This window comes from Bufo bufo, chromosome 5, assembly GCF_905171765.1.
Source record: "Bufo bufo chromosome 5, aBufBuf1.1, whole genome shotgun sequence".
Lineage (NCBI taxonomy): Eukaryota > Metazoa > Chordata > Amphibia > Anura > Bufonidae > Bufo > Bufo bufo.
Genome location: NC_053393.1, coordinates 461536686 through 461558185, shown reverse-complemented (window position 1 = coordinate 461558185; position 21500 = coordinate 461536686). Strand labels below are relative to the sequence as shown.

The following is a 21500-nucleotide window of genomic DNA, read 5'->3' as shown; positions in this document are numbered from 1 at the left end:
AGAATGTGAAGGCTGATGCCTTGTCTCAAAGCTTTTGTGCATTTCAACCCCCTGACTTCCTCCTGAACCCATCTTACCAGCTAACATCATTGTGGCAGCATTATCCGCGGATCTTGCATCTCATATTGAGGCAGAGCAACATCTAGCTCCAGCACAGACACCTACAGATAAGTTTTTTGTTCCTGGGCATTTCCGTCTCCGGCTGCTTAGTGAGTGTCATGATTCAGTTTTTTGTGGGCATCCTGGAATTGCTGGCACTAGAGAACTTGTGTCCAGGTCTTATTGGTGGCCCACGTTATCTAGGGATGTCAGGTCTTATGTCTCTGCTTGCGAATTATGTACCAAGTCCAAGACTCGAAGAATGCGTCCTGCTGGTGAGTTACGACTACTACCCATTCCTAGTAAACCCTGGTCACACATTTCTATGGATTTCATTACTGACTTGCCACCCTCTGACGGTAAGTCAGTGGTTTGGGTAGTGGTTGATAGATTCAGTAAAATGGTACACTTCGTTCCTCTAGCCAAGCTCCCGAATGCCAAGACTCTGGCTACTGTGTTTATGGAACAAGTGGTACGATTGCATGGAGTTCCTGAAAACATTGTGTCTGACAGGGGTGTCCAGTTTGTCTCCAAATTTTGGAGAGCTTTTTGTCAGATATGTGAGATATCTTTGTCCTTTTCGTCAGCCTTTCATCACGAGACCAATGGACAAACCGAACGGCCTAATCAGGCTGTTGAACAATTTCTAATATCTTACATCTCTGATAACCAGAAGTTATGGGTAAAATACCTATCTTTGGCGGAGTTCGCCATTAATAACCGTGTGATCTCTTCCACTGGGGTGTCTCCATTTTTCTGCAATTTTGGTTTCCACCCTCGATTTAATTCTGGTTCATCTGTTCCTTCACCTAACCCTGAAGCTGATAGGGTAACGTCAGAAATGTGCACAGTCTGGGCTCAGGTTCAACTGAACCTGGAAAATGCTCAGGAGAATCAGAGAATTAAGGCTAATAGGAAGCGTTCCAGAGGGGTGGACTTTCAGGTCGGAGAAAAGGTTTGGCTGTCCACCAAAAATTTGTCGCTAAAGGTGTCGTCCAGGAAGTTTGCACCACGTTTTATTGGTCCATATGAGATCCTCAATGTTATTAATCCCGTATCTTCTAGGTTGAAGCTGCCAGATTTGTTCCATATTCACAATGTATTTCACAAATCATTGCTTAAGAAATATGTTTCGCCCGTAATTCCATCGCAGGCAGCCCCTCACCCGGTACAGGTGAATGATCAAAATGAATTAGTCATTTCTAAAATCATTGACGTCAGGAGAGTTCGAAACTCATTTCAATACCTGGTTCATTGGAAGGGTTATGGACCTGAAGAAAGTTCCTGGGTACCAGTTAATCGGATTCATGCTACTAGGTTGATTAAAAAGTTTCATCATCGTCGTCCTCTCCACAGCAACGGGGGCGGGGAGGAACCGGCCGCACTCACCTCCTTAACGCGATCGGCGGCCTCCACTCCCATGGCAACTGTAGGGAGTCCGAGCGCTGAGCTGAGCACTCGGCGCACGGCTGGTTGCAGGGGAATGAGTCATGTGGCGCTGGCCATGTCACATGTCTCCTCTTCCCCACTATATATACAGGCAACCTGCTGTCCAGATGTTGCCTTTGAATAAGGTCCTATCCAGAGTTCCTAGTGTGATTCTGTGGCTTTTGACTCCTGACTCATTGATCGTCTCCATCCTTGCTTGCTCCTTGTGTCTGCTTCGCTTCTCCTGTTTTTTGACTTTGGCTTGTTTTTTGACCCGTCTTTGCTTATCCTCTTGTACTGTATTTACCTCCTGGTTCTGACTCGGCTTGTTGACCATTCTATGTTTGTCTGTCTTGTTTGTCCCTCTGCACTTACCAAGGCTAGGGAACGCCGCCCAGTTGTGCTCCGTTACTTAGGATCGATATTGCAAGTAGGCAGGGACAGGGGTGTGGGGGGAGTCAGTGGTGCACCATCCCCTCCCCCTCTTTGTGACACCAGCACTGCACATGGCCCCTCCTTTTGCTCTGGAGCCCCTGTTTGCCAGGATACCATGGCAGAGGAAGCACTCACTTGATTATTGTTTGCCTTCCTGCTTGTTTGGACTTGCTACTGTTTCTACTTTGTTACATTAAACTTGCTACTGTTGCTACTCAGTTACAAGTTTCATTTGATTTGCTACTGCAGCTCTGCTAATCCAAGTTTATTAAATTCATTGTTGCACATCTACAACTCAGCTTTGTACAGCACAATTACAGCTCTCCTACTCCAAGTGTATTCCATCCCTGTTCTATCACTGCATGTCCACAAATCAGCATTTCACAGCACTAGTACAGCTGTTCTACTCCAAGTGTGTTCAATTCTGTTTCATTGTTGCACATATACAACTCAGCTTTATGCAGAACTATTACAGCCCTGCTACTTCAAGTGTATTTCAGTCCTGCTTTATCACTGCATATCCACAAATTAGCATTTCACAGCACTACTACAGCTCTTTTCAGTTTTATCGTTGCACAGCTACAGTACCAGATCAGCAGCTCTTGCAAATCAACTACCTTTCTAGATCTGGTAGGTTCCCACTTCTACTCTATCAGTGCTCCTGCCCTGCTGCACTAGCGCCACCTGTCTAGCCAGCTCCAGGCCTGCTCATCCAGACTTAGCGGATCCTCCTCACCAGGTAAGGCCTCTTTCACACTTGCGTTATCCGGATCCGGCATGTACTCCACTTGCCGGAATTACACTCCGGATCCGGAAAAACGCAAGTGTACTGAAAGCATTTGAAGACGGAACTGTCTTCCAAATGCGTTCAGTGTTACTATGGCACCCAGGACGCTATTAAAGTCCTGGTTGCCATAGTAGTAGTGGGGAGCGGTATACTTACAGTCCGTGCGGCTCCCGGGGCGCTCCAGAGTGACGTCAGAGCGCCCCATGCGCATGGATGACGTGATCCATGTGATCACGTGATCCATGCGCTTGGGGCGCCCTGACGTCACTCTGGAGCGCCCGGGGAGCCGCACGGACGGTAAGTACACTGCTCCCCGCTCCCCACTACACTTTACCATGGCTGCCAGGACTTTAGCGTCCCGGCAGCCATGGTAACCACTCTGAAAAAGCTAAATGTCGGATGCGGCAATGCGCCGAAACGACGTTTAGCTTAAGGCCGGATCCGGATTGATGCCTTTCAATGGGCATTAATTCCGGATCCGGCCTTGCGGCAAGTGTTCCGGATTTTTGGCCGGAGCAAAAAGCGCAGCATGCTGCGGTATTTTCTCCGGCCAAAAAACGTTCCGTTCCGGAACTGAAGACATCCTGATGCATCCTGAACGGATTTCTCTCCATTCAGAATGCATTAGGATAATCCTGATCAGGATTCTTCCGGCATAGAGCCCCGACGACGGAACTCTATGCCGGAAGACAACAACGCAGGTGTGAAAGAGCCCTAAGGCATCTTTCACACAGTCAGTATTTTGCACCAGTATTTGTAAGCCAAAAGCAGTAGTTAGTCCAAAACACAGAAGAGATACAAATATTTCTATTACATCTCTGTTTTGGACCCACTCCTGGTTTTGGCTTACAATTACTGATCAAATACTGATGCAAAATACAAACCAAATACTGACCGTAAGACGTAACCTGGACTACATACATGGACTACGGATGCAAAATGGGTATGCGTTCTATAATGTTATTCTAATCGAATAAGATTTACCTCTGGCAGCTCTTCTATGAAGGAGTGAATGTTTGCAGCCTTTGCAGCTTGTTCTATCTCCTCCCTAGGCACTTCATGAGTGTTGTCCCCATAGGCAATGTTTTCAGCAATACTGCGGTCAAACAGCACTGGCTCTTGGGACACAATTCCTATCTGATTTCTTAACCATTGAACATTCAAATTTTTGGCTTCTCCTTTGTCAAACAGCTGAAAACAAAAAATTTACATTTTAAGATTTGATAGAAAAAGTTAAGACTAATATGAGCACGCCTTTTTATTAAAGTAAAGTTTTTTTTCCCCTATGAAAATATGTTTCTCTATGGCCACACTTATATAACAGTTAACGTCCAATGTTACAAAAATGTTATCGTTATATAGTAAAAAGTTATGTATTTCTCTAATACACTAATACATAGCCTGTCCATCACACTGTTGTACCAGTGAGGCTGCAGGTGATGTGGTCTTAAGCTGGCCATACACATTTTCATGTATGTTGGCCAAACACAATGATTCGAATATGTATAGGAGCTGTAGGGGTTTAGCTCTTCTCTGGGGGTGATTCACACAAATATCGTCGCCAGACACCAAGTTTCTGGTCCAAACATCACTTTATTTGGCTCCTCAGCAATCCAAACATAAATGGTACAAAATAAACACCTGCCCGGCTGGGCTCTAACTAAACATATAATATCCTGACTCACCTAAAGTCACAGTTCACACCCTGTGAACTCATGCGGCTTTGTCAGCCAATGTCCCACAGCCTCCTGGCTGTACAGAGTCCAGTACACCCACTGTCTCCAGTTCAGTATTTCTTGTGGGGGATTGGGGCTCAGTAGTCCGCCTGACTATGGCCCTGCGACCCTGCCAGGCGTCGCTGCGTCCCCCAACTCCAGGCTATCTCCCAGCCTTGTGGTCCCTCAGCCTTGCCCAGCTGATAACACACTGACAGAGCCTCCAGGCCTCTGTCCACAGGTAACACACTACCCCCTTTCTGACACTCTGGGAGGTGCCTTATGCCAGGCTGATTACCTCCAGCTTCTCTCACCTGTGGTGGAACAGGGGTGTGGACCACACTATCCACCCCTTCCTTGCCTCTAACCTGAGTGAGACCTGTCACTGTCTCACAGAGCCTTCTGACTCTCCCCCTCATACCAGATCATTTTGTTATATCATCTGTCCAGATCATCTATGACATATCAGCAAATTATTTTCTACTGCATTTCTCCTATACATTATTATAATGTTTGAGGTCTTACCACTGCTCCTTGGGATGGATCATAGAATCTCTGGAGAAGCTGAATAGAGGTGCTTTTTCCACATCCACTGCTACCTACAAATGCCACTGTTTCTCCTCTTGATATTGCAACTGATAGTGCTTTCAGAACAGGCACATCTGGACGAGATGGATAATTGAAGGACACTTTGGATAATTCCGAATTTCCTTCATATGTTTCCTATTTGTAGATATTATTAATAAAAAGTTATAATGCAATATTGGAAAGATCCTCTTTAACATATATATCTATATATAGTGCAGGAATATTTAGGCAACACATGTTGTAAATGCAACAAACTCAAAGACTTGCTCCATGGAGACACACGCTTAATGGTTATGCAACTAGGCCTGGTCCTTAGTGGTTACTGTGAACATGAAGCTCAAATGTGTGTCCGCTTCATAAGGCAGCTTTCCACACCCTGGCCAAATTTTGTGCCAGTGGAACACAGTGTTGAGTATTAGTCTTTTACTTTAAGAGGCATACAATGTCTTCTCATGTCATCAGTGGGGGGGATATTCATTCACCTTACAGTCATGTGGCTGTAACTGCTACTCAGACATGTGTTACTGTCTTCCTGACCAGTAGTTCCTCTTATTTGTCTATTTTTTCCCCTTGATGAGTTGCATAATGAAGCACGTAGGGGTCATTAGGACTAGAGAAAGTCAGTACTGTCTGTTTGGGTTATCTGTCCTCAGTCAGTAGCCCTGTAACCAATTAGGGTCCATTCACATGACCCAAAGTGCTCCGTGCTGCAAACTGCAATTTGCATTGACCTGAATGGGTCTGCGATCCGCGAGATATGGTGAAAGATAGAACATGTCCTATCTTTTGTGGTGCAGAGGGACGGACCCGAAAGCTTCCGAGGGCTTCTGATCCATGCCTCTGTTCCGCAAAAGATAGGACATGTCCTATCTTTTGCCATATCTTGCGGATCGCAGACCCATTCAAGTCAATGGGTCTCCATCCACACCACGGAATGCACACAGCTGGTGCCTGTCCATTGCAGACTGCAATTTGCTGTCCACAGTACGGGCATGGAGCACTTACAGTTGTGTGAATGTACCTTTAGGGTTAGGAACTGTAGGGTTTAGCATCAGGGGTATAGTATAGAAAATTATTAGAGAATGTCAACATGCACAACACATACAGTGAGAAAAACCAACATGCCAAACAACATAGGTTACACCCCACCTGCTGAAAGAGATTGACTTACTGGTTTCAGTCCATCCTTGCTGTAGCTGTCTATAGATGGTTCAGAGTTGAATAATTTAAACAAATGGGAAGCTGCAGATTTGGCTTTTGCATAATCAGGAGCAAAGGATAATGTTTGTCCTACAGAAAGAGCTCCATACGCCAGGCAAGAAAACACCCTAAAATAGAAAAAAGTTTGCACAGCTCACCCAGAGTCCACTAATGATGCACGATACTGTGGTTACGTAGTTGTGGCAGCACTGATCACTCCCCGGATCTCGGGTGGGAAATGCTTTCAGAGCAAAAACTTTGTAAAATCCAGCGCCTTCTAAGAAAACATGACTTTTAATACATAAAGACTAAAAACTTCTTAATGGCATCCTCCAGGCTACACATTTCGCACTATGCAGCACTTTATCACAGCTCCAGGCCTACAGGCTCTGATAAAGTGCTACATTGCGCAAAACGCGTAGCCTGGAGGACGCCATGAAGAAGTATTGAAAAGTTTTGCTTTACTTAAAAGGCGCTGGGTTTTACAAAGTTAAAATGAAATATTAGAAACTGCTCTTTATAAGATTTCATAAAAACGTAAGGATATATTCCTTATTAGTGATGATCGAATCCGTGGAAGTTTGGGTTCGCCAGGTTCGGACGAAATTCAGGTCAAAGTTCATATTCAGGACCCGAACTTGACTCTAACTCGAATCTGAATCCAAACCCCATTTAATTCGATGAGGACCTGAACTTCACTTTATTATTTTCCGTTATAACATGGTTATATCAGAAAATAACATAATACTTAAGACCGAATGCAAAAGGGAGACCTATTCCATATTGCATTCCGTCATAATAGAAGTCTATGGGCAACATAATAAATCTGCAATGTTCCCATAGACTTCTATTATGACAGAATGCAAAATGGAATGCCTTTTTGTCTTAAGTATTATGTTATTTTCCGATATAACCATGTTATAACGGAAAATAATAAAGTAAATCATAAATTGCCTGAACCCCAAAACCGGACTTCAGTGGAATAGTCCGGGTTCAGGTCCGGGTACCCAAACTCGCAAAATTCGTTACGAACCCAAACTTTGCAGTTTGGGTTGGCTCATCCCTATTCCTTATAATAACCTGCTATATCACTTTTTGAAGGAATACCCTTGCACTGCTAACCACAGTGTGCCCTAATACAGTGCCAATTACAGCCTGCCCTACACAATGCCAGCAACATAGTAACCTATAAATGTGGGCTATTTGTTCAAAAACCGTATAATTATGCAGGTGTTGACACACAACGACGCAAAGAGAAACACCTGTATCAAATACCAAAACACACTGCAACGCATGTAGAAATATATCAAAACGCAGCAAACCACAAGGGGGGCCGTTCGGGGTCGCCGGTAGTAACATATACAATGTCTAATAGGGGAAAATATGCACAAATGGCATTTGGATAATGGTTTGGGGAATATCATTATCCAAAGACAAAAGAGTGCAAATAAAGCAATATAATACAGACCCTGATCGGCAGCTCCAAAGTAGAACCACCCACCATAAAGATATTTTAATATATTTCTACATGCGTTGCAGTTTTGGTATTTGATATAGGTGTTTCTCTTTTCACAGTGCCAGCAACAGTGTACCCTTTACAGTACTAACTGGTTTGTGCCACTTCCAGTCATAGAGTGCCCCCTCATACAATGTCAAGTAGTCCCACAGAGTGCCCTACAGTTCCCCTCGTCAATGCCTTGTCAGCCACGCTTCTTCTGCCACCGTGCCAGCTACAGTGTACTCTTCCTCCTCCATAAAATGCCAGCCACAGTGTATAGAGTGCTAGCCACACAGTGTGCCCTAGTATCAGCCGCAGTGCCCATATTGACAATGAGCCCACCCTCTGCTGCCAGCTAGAATGCCCCTTCCCCCACAACCAGATACAATAGTGCAAGTCTTTTTTTACAATCACATAATGAAAAATGTCCCTTGACATTTATTATATTTTAATTAACTGCCTCAATATTCACATACACCATTTTAGAAAGATGCATTTGTTTTGCTGATATAACATATATTCTATCTTTATTTCATATTATGTCATCTGCTCCCATTTCAGTTAAACAGCAATGCAAGACAAGAATGAGATTCATCAGCCACAGTCCTGCTATCCATCAATATAATACCCCTAGAAAAAATACTTACAGAAATACGTCCTCTGGGTTCATCCTTCCAATTTCAATCATATAACCCCCAAAACGGTAGCTTGCAGCATAGGTGAAATGTATGAAGGACTGGCTAAATGCAAAACAGATGCCATACGTCTGAGCCTTGCGCTGAGCATTCCTAAAATATAACAGGTTAAAGGCAATGTTAAAATAACGTGCGTACACTAAAAGGGTACATCGTGCATACCAGTAAACACCTACAGATATTTGTACATGACCTGATCTTCATTACGTTGTGACTGGTCATTGAAATCTGAAAACATTTAAAGTCAATGATATGTGAAATAAAGCTTGTGGTCGGGCACTCACGAAGAAGGACTCCTACCTGCTGGTTAGCTAAAGCGGTTAGAGTTATGCCGAAACCGTGACGTTGAAGGGATAGCTGAAGGAGGCCATCCCCTTGGTGAGAAGCTGAGATTGAGGGTGGGTAGGGTGGGAGAGTTTGACACAACGTTCTTTGATGGAGGGGCAGAGGTGCCATGATATAGGCAACCGTGCCCCTCCAACAAATACAGGCCAATGAATCGGCCTTAACACTTGTGGTCGGGCACTCACGAAGAAGGACTCCTACCTGCTGGCTAGCTAAAGCGGTTAGAGTTATGCCGAAACCGTGATGTTGAAGGGATAGCTGAAGGAGGCCAAAAAGAACAACAATTACTATCATATCGGAATGCTACAAACATTTATTCAAAACACCAAATTCTGACAGGCAAGATTCATTTCAGTGTACGGACATGGAACGTAGCGGCTGAAACAGGACGAACGCCAGCGACCTAGTCTTTTGATTATGTGTGCTGGAACCCGATTCCTTGACGCGGCGGATGCCGCCCCTATGCAAAATGAATGCCCGGATATTGAGGATGGGTCTATTGCCAGATTAGTTAGTAAAACACGAATATGAGATATGAACTGGGGACAGGTAAGGTGAGAATTATTGAATGGTAGCAAAGGACTGCCGGGCGGCTTGTTTGGCAGAGAGGACAGAAGCTGTTGTAGCACGCGCACGGGACACCAATGATGAGAGGTCGGGAAGTAAAACACCTGGGTCGGAGGGCCTACCTGAGAGGTTTTGGAGGTGAGTAGAGAGAGTATGAAACCATTTCTGGAAGCCGAGAGCTGACCGAGAGTAACGTACTTGCTGCTGTTAGCCGGGGAAGTAAACTCGGCCGGTCTCAGAAACCCGTAAAAGGCCAGGTACATGGCAGCTTTTATTATCAAACTGTGCAGGGCACGAATGGTTTCTTGTCTAACAAGTCGGAAAGGTCGCGGAAAAGCTGGCCAGAGACGGGTAGCCGGCGAGTGCGTGACTCGCAGTCGCTTTTCTCGAGACCCCTCAGAGTAGCTTTAATGACATGAATAGAAAACAATGAACCTGGCTGGGTGAAACTCATGGCTCTAAAATGTTGCACCCCTGCGAGGTAGGACTTGACCGTGGCGTGGGATAGTTTCAGATTGGTGTGACAGTAACCTATGAACGCCAGGATGTATGGAACGAACTCGGTGTCACCTTGCGGATGAGAGTCCTGAAACCTCTGGAAGGCTTTCCAACCTGTCTGGTAGGCTCTGGCTGTATTGGGTGAGAGCAGGGGTGGGATTCAAATTTTTAACAACAGGTTCCCTACTCAGCGGTGGATACGCAGCGCGTCACGAATCACGACACATATTTACATACACCATATATATGCAACACAGTCACGACATATTTACATACACCATATATATGCTACACACAAATACACTATATATACACTACACACATACCACTCAACTTTTAAAAAGCCTTAGGAGCTAAACTCTGGAATTGAAGCGCTCATCTCCTGCTGCCGCTGTAATTTTAACAACCGAATCTGGAGCACTCTCCCCACAGATTCATGGCCCCTCCATGTTCTCACATTGCTTCTCCCCACATGGCCCCCTCCATGTTCTCACATTGCTTCTCCCCACAGATTCATGGCCCCCTCCATGTTCTCACATTGCTTCTCCCCACATGGCCCCCTCCATGTTCTCACATTGCTTCTCCCCACATGGCCCCCTCCATGTTCTCACATTGCTTCTCCCCACAGATTCATGGCCCCCTCCATGTTCTCACATTGCTTCTCCCCACATGGCCCCCTCCATGTTCTCACATTGCTTCTCCCCACATGGCCCCCTCCATGTTCTCACATTGCTTCTCCCCACAGATTCATGGCCCCCTCCATGTTCTCACATTGCTTCTCCCCACATGGCCCCCTCCATGTTCTCACATTGTTTCTCCCCACATGGCCCCCTCCATGTTCTCACATTGCTTCTCCCCACATGGCCCCCTCCATATTCTCACATAGCTTCTCCCCACAGATTCATGGCTCCCTCCATGTTCTCAAACTTCTCATATAGCTTCTCCCCACAGATTCATGGCCCCCTCCATTTTTGTTATGTTGTTACATTTCAATTTCAGCCCCTGGTCGGTGGTCCCCTCCTTAATGCCAACTTGTCAGTGTCACACAAATCACACTCAACCAACCAGGCTGTCCTGAGTCCTGACCTGTCCAGACTCCTTTCTGTTAGGCTAGGGGCCGGCTCTTCAATCTTTCATGGCTGTGTGTGGGGTGTGGACTGTCAGCAACTAGGGCACTCTGCAGACAGTGAGAGGACTCCTCTCTCCTTCTCTGTTCTGGGCTGGCAGCTTCGCGGCGCTGCTCACTCTCAAGACACTCCCCTTTGTTGCCATGACTGCGAGGCTGGGGGCGGGGGGAGGGCGGCAGCACTGTGGAAGACTGGCTGACACACACACAGCCACGCTCACGCTGACTGACTGTAAGTAACGGCCGCAGGCTGAAAAATACAGGGGTGCAGGCGCAGCTGCAGGACCGGGTCGGGATCCCTGCTTCTCACCGGTCCTGCGAACCGCCTGAAATTTTAACAAACGGTTCGGCAGAACCGGAGAGAACCATGCCTGGGTGAGAGGGACTTGAGTAACAGTGACCGAGCGGTGGCGAGATGAGCGTCTATGGAAGGATTAGAGCAGCGTAGGGAGGGACTGGGCTCCCGATGGCGTCTGCTTCTGGACAGATCTGTGAAAAGAGGGTAAAATTAAAACGAGATAACGCGTCGGCTGCTGCGTTGTGGTTACCGGCTATATGTGAAGCTATGTAACAGAACTGGTGTTGTAATGACAGAAGGACCAAGCGCCTAAGAAATGACATGACATATGGAGACTTGGAAGACCCACTATTGAGAATCTCGACGACGGCTGCATTATCGGACACGAAGGACACAGTCTGACCTGACCAACTTTGACCCCAGGTATAGGATGCTGCCACTAAGGGGTAGAGTTCAAAAACTGCTGAGGTACGGAAAAACCCAGGAATGGAACTAACTTCGGTTGGCCATCTGTCTGCTAACCAATGGTTGCCAAAAATAGCAGCGAAACCTGTATTGGCGGCGGCGTCGGACAAAACTACGGGGGATTTAGCGGATATTGTGGGAACAAAGAGCGAGATGCCATTCCATTGCGTGAGAAAATGATCCCACATGTTTAAGTCAGCCATGACCATATCGTCCAGACCTATGCTGCTATCCTGGGAAGGGGCTGTAGGAAGGAGAGAAAGTAATCGAGATACAAATGCCCTACCTTGCGGAATTATGCGCATCGCAAAGTTCAGCATACCTAACAGGGACTGTAGCTGAACTTTTTTGACCACTCTAGTAGATGTGAAATTATGAACGGCTTCCCTGATTCTCTGTAATTTGTCCCTTGGCAACCTGGCAACCATGTTCTGGGTGTCCAAGACTATACCAAGGAATGTGATGACTGTGGAGGGACCTTCCACTTTCTTGGGAGAGACAGGAACCCCTAGTTGTCTGAAACACTCCAGCAGCAAATGAAGGTCTTTGGGGGGAGCGTCAGGACGCTCAACAACTAAAAAATCATCCAGATAGTGAATAACATTTCTACAGTGGAATTCATGGACTAAAATCCAGTGGAGCGCCTTGGCTAACTGGTCAAATAACCACGGGCTACTCTTAGACCCGAATGTGAGATTGGAAGCAAAATAATAAAGGCCCCTCCATTTGATGCCATACCACTGCCAGAGGGACGGTTTGATCGGTAGTAATTTGAAGGCGTCTGAAATATAGGCTTTAGAAAGGATTGTGCTGGGACCTAACTGTAAGATAAGAGCGATGGCTTGATCTATGGTGGCATATCTCATGCTAACCTCTTCTGACGGAATTAGAGAGTTGATGCTAGGTGTAGGGGCACCATGCGGGGCGGACAGGTCGATAATCAACCTCTCTTTGTTACTAAATTTGCCAAACACAACTCCTATCGGGCTGATTCTCCACCTATCAAAGGGTGATGATGAAAAAGGACCTATCAGGAAACCTTTGACTAACTCCGCTGCTATTAACCTATCGGAAACCTCAGGGTGTTGGTCAGCGGACTGTAGGTTCCTACATTCGTGTGTGGAATCTGGAGGGCCACCACCCCAGTGTGGAAACCGAACATGAACCCTGAACTAAGGAACTCCACGAAGCCCGGGTCAGGATACCTGCATAGGAACTGCTGCAAACGAACTATATTAACAACACACATGTAATTATTATCTGCTTTTAATGAACAAACTACTTTAGGGTGGGCTCTGAAGCAGTTAGTACATATGTGTAGCAAGCGGCACTGACTGAAGTTACAGGAAGCATAGTTGAAATTGTTACAGATCTGTGACCTGCCGAGAAATTTGATGGGTCTGCCCAGCTTGTCAACTAAACCCGAGGATCTGTGAGGATCAGACGGGCCGGAAACAGGACCTGCAGAACTAGACCCCTCACTCTGAGCGGCCTTATGACACCATGCAGTGGAATGGTCAATCGATTGGCACAGGGAGCATGAAGGCGCCTTAAGCCCGGCAAAGTGCCTACAAAAAATCTCTGTATCAATGTTGGCCCAGTTGGTAACAAACTGGAACTGGCTTAAGGCGGCAGCTGCCTTGGCCGAGAAAGAACAATGGTAGTCGTAGAAGGAACTACCACCATACTTGTACCCCAACTCAGTTATTCTGAACAAGTACAAGTCAAGTTCTTCCCTTCTCTCGGGACGAACTGAACAGATTACGTCTCTGTATAAACTAAATGCGAGCACAAATTCAGGAACCGTGAGCTTGCGGTTCAGCCTATGGTCACGGCCTTTCAGGATCACTGACACATCCCCACAGGCAATTACCCTACTATCAGACAGATCCCGGGTAGCGACCAGTAAGGATGCTAGATTGACATCTCTACCTTCCAGGATGTCCTTCTTTAGATTGGCAGGAACAAAATGTGCCGGCATAATACTGGGCGCAGTCACAGGGATACCTGCCCCTGTCGCCGTAGACGTGGATGGAACAGCGGCATCGATGGTATGCGGAGTAGTAGCAAAACAACGTGACTCAACCGCTTGCAACCTGGTTTGCACATCCGTGACGGATGAAGTCAAGTTATTCAGCAACAGATGGATTTGTGTCAGCGAGTTCTGAACCGTGACCGTGGAGACTTCTTCCTGCTGCTGAGGGCCTGAGTTAACGACCAATAACCGGTATAACTCAGCCTTCCTGGCAGTAGCGGGATATGCAATACTCCGTCTGGACATCAGCCTAGGGACGGTCCAAGTGCGAAGAGACGACACACTGCCCCCTTCTGACATCCTGGCGGGGTTCTCGTCGACCGAAGCCTCCACTATGTCTGAAGCATGTGACATACCCTGCGGATACAGTATGCATAAATCAACTCCTGACTGTCAACCGATACTGGAACGAAGTGACGTGGCTGTGAGAAGGCCGAGACCCATGCAACTGTGAAAAAAAAAAGAGTGAGAAAGAGAACCTGAGCCAAGGAGAAGCGATAGCTGGACCTATAACACCTCAGTGAATGGTGAGTCTGACCGTGGCACAATTGACCTATTACCAGAAGGAGAGAACGGAATAGAATCACGACATAGTTACTGCCATACTGTACCCTAACGGTTGAAACAACGAGCAGAATGTGTATGAAGAAGGATGAGACAAATCCTGGAATAAAATCACATGTAAGATCCTTGCGTACGTCATGGCGCCAAACGTAGAGGCGTGTGATCAAAAATATAGATAGCCTCTAACTAGCACTGAACAAGTATATCGCCCCTTCCTTAAAACTCCATCAATCAAGCATGAGTAACACTCTATAATCATTTCTTTTCACCCCCTTTTTTTTTTTTTTATAAAATGTTTAATTAATTTATTTATATATTTAACCCCTTAAGGACTTAGGACGTATCGGTACGGCATGGGTCCCGAGTCCTTAAGGACCCATGACGTACCGGTACGTCATAACTTGAAATCTGTATTCCGGCGCCCCAGGGGTCAATCGGAACGGGATTTCGGCTGAAATCATTCAGCCGGCATCCCGTAACAATGCAGGGGGGGGTCATATGACCCCCCCCGCATCGGCGATCGCAGAAAACCGCAGGTCAATTCAGACCTGCGGTTTGCTGCGCTTTGTGCAGTTTCTGATCCCCGCGGGCCCTGACCGCGGGGATCAGAAGCTTTAGTGTCCCTAAAATATATATTTTACACCCCCCCTGCACCCCTGCATGATTTTTTGCCGGCGGGTGGTGCAGGGGGGGAGTTGTGGGCGGTGGGGGCGGTGCGGGAGGCGGGCGGTGCGGCAGGCGGGATCGCGATCCCCCGCCCGCCTCCCCTTAAATAATCGTTGGTGTTCAGTGGGTATACCAGGGTGCCAGCACATTGCTGGCACCCTGGTATAAACGGCTGACATAGATGATGCGATGCCAGCCGTTTAACCCTCTCCATACAGCGGTCCGTACGGACCGCTGTATGGAAAAAGTTAACAGTAAGAGGGAGCTCCCTCCCTCTCCCATTGGGGGGCTGCTGTGCCTTGGCAGCCCCCCGATGGAGAGGGAGAGAGCCCCCAGAGAGCCCCCCGACAGCCCCGTCCTTACCCTTCCCCGTCTGCGAAGTTCTGACAACTACTGAGCAGATGGGGAAGGTTCCCATGGCAACAGGACGCCTCTCAGGCATCCTGCTGTCCATGGTGCTGAACAGATCTATGCTAAAAGGCATAGATCTGTTCAGACAAGTGTAAAATACAGTACAGTACAATATATATTGTTCTGTACTGTATTATACAGACATCAGACCCACTGGATCTTCAAGAACCAAGTGGGTCTGGGTCAAAAAAAAAGTGAAAAAAAAGTAAAAATCCAAAAACACATTTATCACTGATTAAAAATGAAAAAAATTAAATTCCCTACACATGTTTGGTATCGCCGCGTCCGTAACGACCTGATCTATAAAACGGTCATGTTACTTTCCCCGCACGGTGAACGCCATAAAAATAAAAAAATAAAAACTATTAGGAAATTGAAATTTTGCCCACCTTACTTCCCAAAAAAGGTAATAAAAGTGATCAAAAAAGTCGCATGTACGCCAAAATAGTACCAATCAAACCGTCATCTCATCCCGCAAAAATCATACCCTACCCAAGATAATCGCCCAAAAACTGAAAAAACTATGGCTCTTAGACTATGGAAACACTAAAACATGATTTTTTTGGTTTCAAAAATGAAATCATTGTGTAAAACTTAAATAAATAAATAAAAAGTATACATATTAGGTATTTCCGCGTCCGTATCGACCGGCTATATAAAAATATCACATGACCTAACCCCTCAGGTGACCACCGTAAAAAAATAAAAATAAAAACGGTGTAAAAAAAGCAATTTTTTGTCATCTTACGTCACAAAAAGTATAATAGCAAGTGATCAAAAAGTCATATGCACCCCAAAATAGTGCCACTCAAACCTTCATCTCATCCCGCAAAAAATGAGACCCTACTTAAGATAATCGCCCAAAAACTGAAAAAACTATGGCTCTTAGACTATGGAGACACTAAAACATTTTTTTTGTTTTAAAAATGAAATCATTGTGTAAAACTTGCATAAATAAAAAAAATTGTATACATATTAGGTATCGCTGCGTCCGTGACAACCTGCTCTATAAAATTACCACATGATCTAACCTGTCAGATGAATTTTGTAAATAACAAAAAAAAAAAACGTGCCAAAAAATCTATTTCTTGTTACCTTGCCGCACAAAAAAGTGTAATATAGAGCAACTAAAAATCATATGTACCCTAAACTAGTACCAACAAAACTGCCACCCTATCCCGTAGTTTCTAAAATGGGGTCACTTTTTTGGAGTTTCTACTCTAGGGGTGCATCAGGGGGCTTCAAATGGGACATGGTGTCAAAAAAACCAGTCCAGCAAAATCTGCCTTCCAAAAACCATATGGCATTCCTTTCCTTCTGCGCCCTGCCGTGTGCCCGTACAGCTGTTTACGACCACATATGGGGTGTTTCTGTAAACTACAGAATCAGGGCCATAAATAATGAGTTTTGTTTGGCTGTTAACCCTTGCTTTGTAACTGTAAAAAAAATATTAAAATGGAAATCTGCCAAAAAAGTGAAATTTTGAAATTGTATCTCTATTTTCCATTAAATCTTGTGCAACACCTAAAGGGTTAACAAAGTTTGTAAAATTTGTTTTGAATACCTTGAGGGGTGTAGTTTCTTAGATGGGGTCACTTTTATGGAGTTTCTACTCTAGGGGTGCATCAGGGGGGCTTCAAATGGGACATGGTGTCAAAAAACCAGTCCAGCAAAATCTGGCTTCCAAAAACCATACGGCGCACCTTTCCCTCTATGCCCTACTGTGTGCCCGTACAGTAGTTTACGGCCACATATGGGGTGTTTCTGTAAATTACAGAATCAGGGCCATAAATAATGAGTTTTGTTTGGCTGTTAACCCTTGCTTTGTAACTGGAAAAAAAAAATTAAAATGGAAAATCTGCCAAAAAAGTGAAATTTTGAAATTGTATCTCTATTTTCCATTAAATCTTGTGCAACACCTAAAGGGTTAACAAAGTTTGTAAAATCTGTTTTGAATACCTTGAGGGGTGTAGTTTCTTAGATGGGGTCACTTTTATGGAGTTTCTACTCTAGGGGTGCATCAGGGGGGCTTCAAATGGGACATGGTGTCAAAAAACTTCAGCACAGCCCGGGGTAAACGTCAGCAGGCCATTCTGAAACTCATATGTTTGGGGGACAGGCCCCACACCGCACAGGAGTTGTGGCGGGGTATTGAACAACAGACCGACGAGTGGTTTCTGCCGGTGGGCCTCAAGCCAGGCCTGGTGGTATGCGATAATGGGCGAAATCTCGTGGCAGCTCTGGGACTAGCCGGTTTGACGCACATCCCTTGCCTGGCGCATGTGCTGAACTTGGTGGTGCAGAGGTTCATTCACCACTACCCCAACATGTCAGAGCTGCTGCATAAAGTGCGGGCCGTCTGTGCGCTCTTCCGCCGTTCACATCCTGCCGCTGCTCGCCTGTCTGCGCTACAGCGGAACTTCGGCCTTCCCGCTCACCGCCTCATATGCGACGTGCCCACCCGGTGGAACTCCACCTTGCACATGCTGGAGAGACTGTGCAAGCAGCAGCAGGCCATAGTGGAGTTTCAGCTGCAGCACGCTCGCGTCAGTCGTACTGCCGAACAGCACCACTTCACCACCAATGATTGGGCCTCCATGCGAGACCTGTGTGCCCTGCTGCGCTGTTTCGAGTACTCCACCAACATGGCCAGTGGCGATGACACTGTTATCAGCGTTACAATACCACTTCTATGTCTCCTTGAGAAAACACTTAGGGCAATGATGTTAGAGGAGGTGGCCCAGGTGGAGGAGGAGGAGGAGGATGAGGGCTCGTTTCTAACACTTTCGGGCCAGTCTGTTCGAAGTGGCTCAGAGGGAGGTTTGTTTAAGCAGCAGAGGACAGGTTCACAAGTCGCCAGCCAAGGCACTGTACTGGAGGACGAGGAGGAGGAGGAGGTGGAGGGGGACGAGGATGACGCAAGTTCACAGCGGGGTGGCAGCCCAGGCCCATCACTGGTGCGTGGCTGGGGGGATACGGTGGACGATGACGATACGCCTCCCACAGAGGACAGCTTGTCCTTACCCATGGGTAGCCTGGCCTACATGAGCGAATATATGCTCCAATGCCTGCGCAACGACAGCAGAGTTGCCCACGTTTTAACGTGTGCAGACTACTGGGTGGCCACCCTGCTGGATCCCCGGTATAAAGACAATGTGCCCACTTTAATTCCTGAACTGGAGCGCGACCGTAAGATGCGCGAGTACAAGCGCACGCTGATAGAGGCGCTCTTGAGAGCATTCCCACATGTCACAGGGGAACAGGTGGAAGGTGAAGGCAGAGGAGTGGCAAGAGGTCGCCAACGCAGCTGTGTCACGGCCAGCTCATCTGAGGGCAGGGTTAGCATGGCAGAAATGTGGAAAAGTTTTGTCTCCACGCCACAGCTATCTGCACCGACACCTGATACGGAACGTGTTAGCAGGAGGCAGCATTTCACTAACATGGTTGAACAGTATGTCTGCACACCCCTCCACATCCTGACGGATGGTTCGGCCCCATTCAACTACTGGGTTTCGAAATTGTCCCACGTGGCCAGAGTTAGCATGTTATGCCTTGGAGGTGCTTTCCTGCCCGGCGGCCAGCGTTTTATCTGAACGCGTATTCAGCACGGCAGGGGGCGTCATTACTGACAAGCGCAGCCGCCTGTCCACAGCCAACGTGGACAAGCTGACCTTCATAAAGATGAACCAGGCATGGATCCCACAGGACCTGTCCCTCCCTTGTGCAGAGTAGTCCTTATTAACTGCCTAAAACATGTCTTGTTGTGCTACGGGCCACTTCTTTATTTGATACAAATTTTATGAAACCCACAGTTGAATGAAACTCTTCTCTGTCTGGGCGCCGGGGCCTAACCAGATGAAAGTGGCCGGTTAAACTAACGGGTGACATGAAGCCATAACCTCTGTCATGCTACCTCTGTCTTCTGTCTGGGTGCTGAGGCCTAAGTCAAATAAAGCGGTCTTCTGCTGTGCTGGGGGATATGAAGCTAATCTCTGACCTCTCTCCTCTGTCTGGGTCCAAAGGCCTAAATCACTGAAAGAGGCCTTCTCCTGTGGTGTGTGATATGATGCCAGAATATGTGCTGTGGGGCCTCTCTCCTCTTCCTGGGTGCAGGGGTCAAATAAACTAAATTGTGGCCTACTCCTGTGGTGGTTGATATGATGCCTGATTCTCTGATGTGGAACCTCTCTCCTCTGTTTGGGTGAAGGGGTCAAAGTAACTAAATGGTGGCTTCTCCTGTGGTGGCTGATATGATGCCAGAATATGTGCTGTGGTGCCTCTCTCCTCTTCCTGGGTGCAGGGGTCAAAGTAACTAAATGGTGGCTTCTCCTGTGGTGGCTGATATGATGCCAGAATATGTGCTGTGGGGCCTCTCTCCTCTTCCTGGGTGCAGGGGTCAAAGTAACTAAATGGTGGCTTCTCCTGTGGTGGTTGATATGATGCCTGATTCTCTGCTGTGAAACCTCTCTTCTCCATCTGGGTGTAGGGGTCAAAGTCTTTCAAAGTCGCCTTCTCCTGTGCTGATTGATATAAAGCTGATGGTTGTGCCATCTGACATGGTTGCCAGGGTCTGATTCAATGGGGGCCTACTCCTGTGGTGGGTGATCTAAATGCCTGATTCTCTGCTGTGAAACCTCTCTCCTCCGTCTGGGTGTAGGGGTCAAAGTCTTTCAAAGTCGCCTTCTCCTGTGCTGATTGATATGAAGCTGATGGTTGTGCCATCTGACATGGTTGCCGGGGTCCCATTAAATTGTGGCCTACTCCTGTGGTGGTTGATATGATGCCTGATTCTCTGATGTGGAACCTCTCTCCTCTGTTTGGGTGAAGGGGTCAAAGTAACTAAATGGTGGCTTCTCCTGTGGTGGCTGATATGATGCCAGAATATGTGCTGTGGGGCCTCTCTCCTCTTCCTGGGTGCAGGGGTCAAAGTAACTCAATGGTGGCTTCTCCTGTGGTGGCTGATATGATGCCAGAATATGTGCTGTGGTGCCTCTCTCCTCTTCCTGGGTGCGGGGGTCAAAGTAACTCAATGGTGGCTTCTCCTGTGGTGGCTGATATGATGCCAGAATATGTGCTGTGGTGCCTCTCTCCTCTTCCTGGGTGCGGGGGTCAAAGTAACTCAATGGTGGCTTCTCCTGTGGTGGCTGATATGATGCCAGAATATGTGCTGTGGTGCCTCTCTCCTCTTCCTGGGTGCAGGGGTCAAAGTAACTAAATGGTGGCTTCTCCTGTGGTGGTTGATATGATGCCTGATTCTCTGCTGTGAAACCTCTCTCCTCCATCTGGGTGTAGGGGTCAAAGTCTTTCAAAGTCGCCTTCTCCTGTGCTGATTGATATAAAGCTGATGGTTGTGCCATCTGACATGGTTGCCAGGGTCTGATTCAATGGGGGCCTACTCCTGTGGTGGGTGATCTAAATGCCTGATTCTCTGCTGTGAAACCTCTCTCCTCCGTCTGGGTGTAGGGGTCAAAGTCTTTCAAAGTCGCCTTCTCCTGTGCTGATTGATATGAAGCTGATGGTTGTGCCATCTGACATGGTTGCCGGGGTCCCATTAAATTGGGGCCTACTCCTGTGGTGGTTGATATGATGCCTGATTCTCTGATGTGGAACCTCTCTCCTCTGTTTGGGTGAAGGGGTCAAAGTAACTAAATGGTGGCTTCTCCTGTGGTGGCTGATATGATGCCAGAATATGTGCTGTGGGGCCTCTCTCCTCTGCCTGGGTGCAGGGGTCAAAGTAACTCAATGGTGGCTTCTCCTGTGGTGGCTGATATGATGCCAGAATATGTGCTGTGGTGCCTCTCTCCTCTTCCTGGGTGCGGGGGTCAAAGTAACTCAATGGTGGCTTCTCCTGTGGTGGCTGATATGATGCCAGAATATGTGCTGTGGTGCCTCTCTCCTCTTCCTGGGTGCGGGGGTCAAAGTAACTCAATGGTGGCTTCTCCTGTGGTGGCTGATATGATGCCAGAATATGTGCTGTGGTGCCTCTCTCCTCTTCCTGGGTGCAGGGGTCAAAGTAACTAAATGGTGGCTTCTCCTGTGGTGGTTGATATGATGCCTGATTCTCTGCTGTGAAACCTCTC

At 47.0% G+C, this 21500-nt stretch overlaps 2 protein-coding genes across 2 annotated transcripts in view; both read right to left on the bottom strand.

The window, feature by feature from the left end:
• The window catches only part of LOC121001543 (ATP-binding cassette sub-family B member 5-like), a 34136-nt gene extending 20057 nt beyond the window's left edge, over positions 1 to 14079 (bottom strand). Inside the window, exons 1-6 of the mRNA XM_040432666.1 lie at positions 13317 to 14079; positions 8622 to 8673; positions 8398 to 8538; positions 6224 to 6380; positions 4990 to 5187; positions 3734 to 3940 (exon numbers count right to left, since the gene is read on the bottom strand). Of these exons, the coding sequence (XP_040288600.1) occupies positions 3734 to 3940; positions 4990 to 5187; positions 6224 to 6380; positions 8398 to 8538; positions 8622 to 8673; positions 13317 to 14079 (1518 nt within the window). The remainder of the gene's footprint in view (positions 1 to 3733; positions 3941 to 4989; positions 5188 to 6223; positions 6381 to 8397; positions 8539 to 8621; positions 8674 to 13316) is intronic.
• LOC121002302 (ATP-binding cassette sub-family B member 5-like) overlaps positions 1 to 21500 on the bottom strand; it is a 1125761-nt gene that overhangs the window by 946540 nt on the left and 157721 nt on the right. The gene's annotated exons all lie outside the window — the stretch shown is intronic.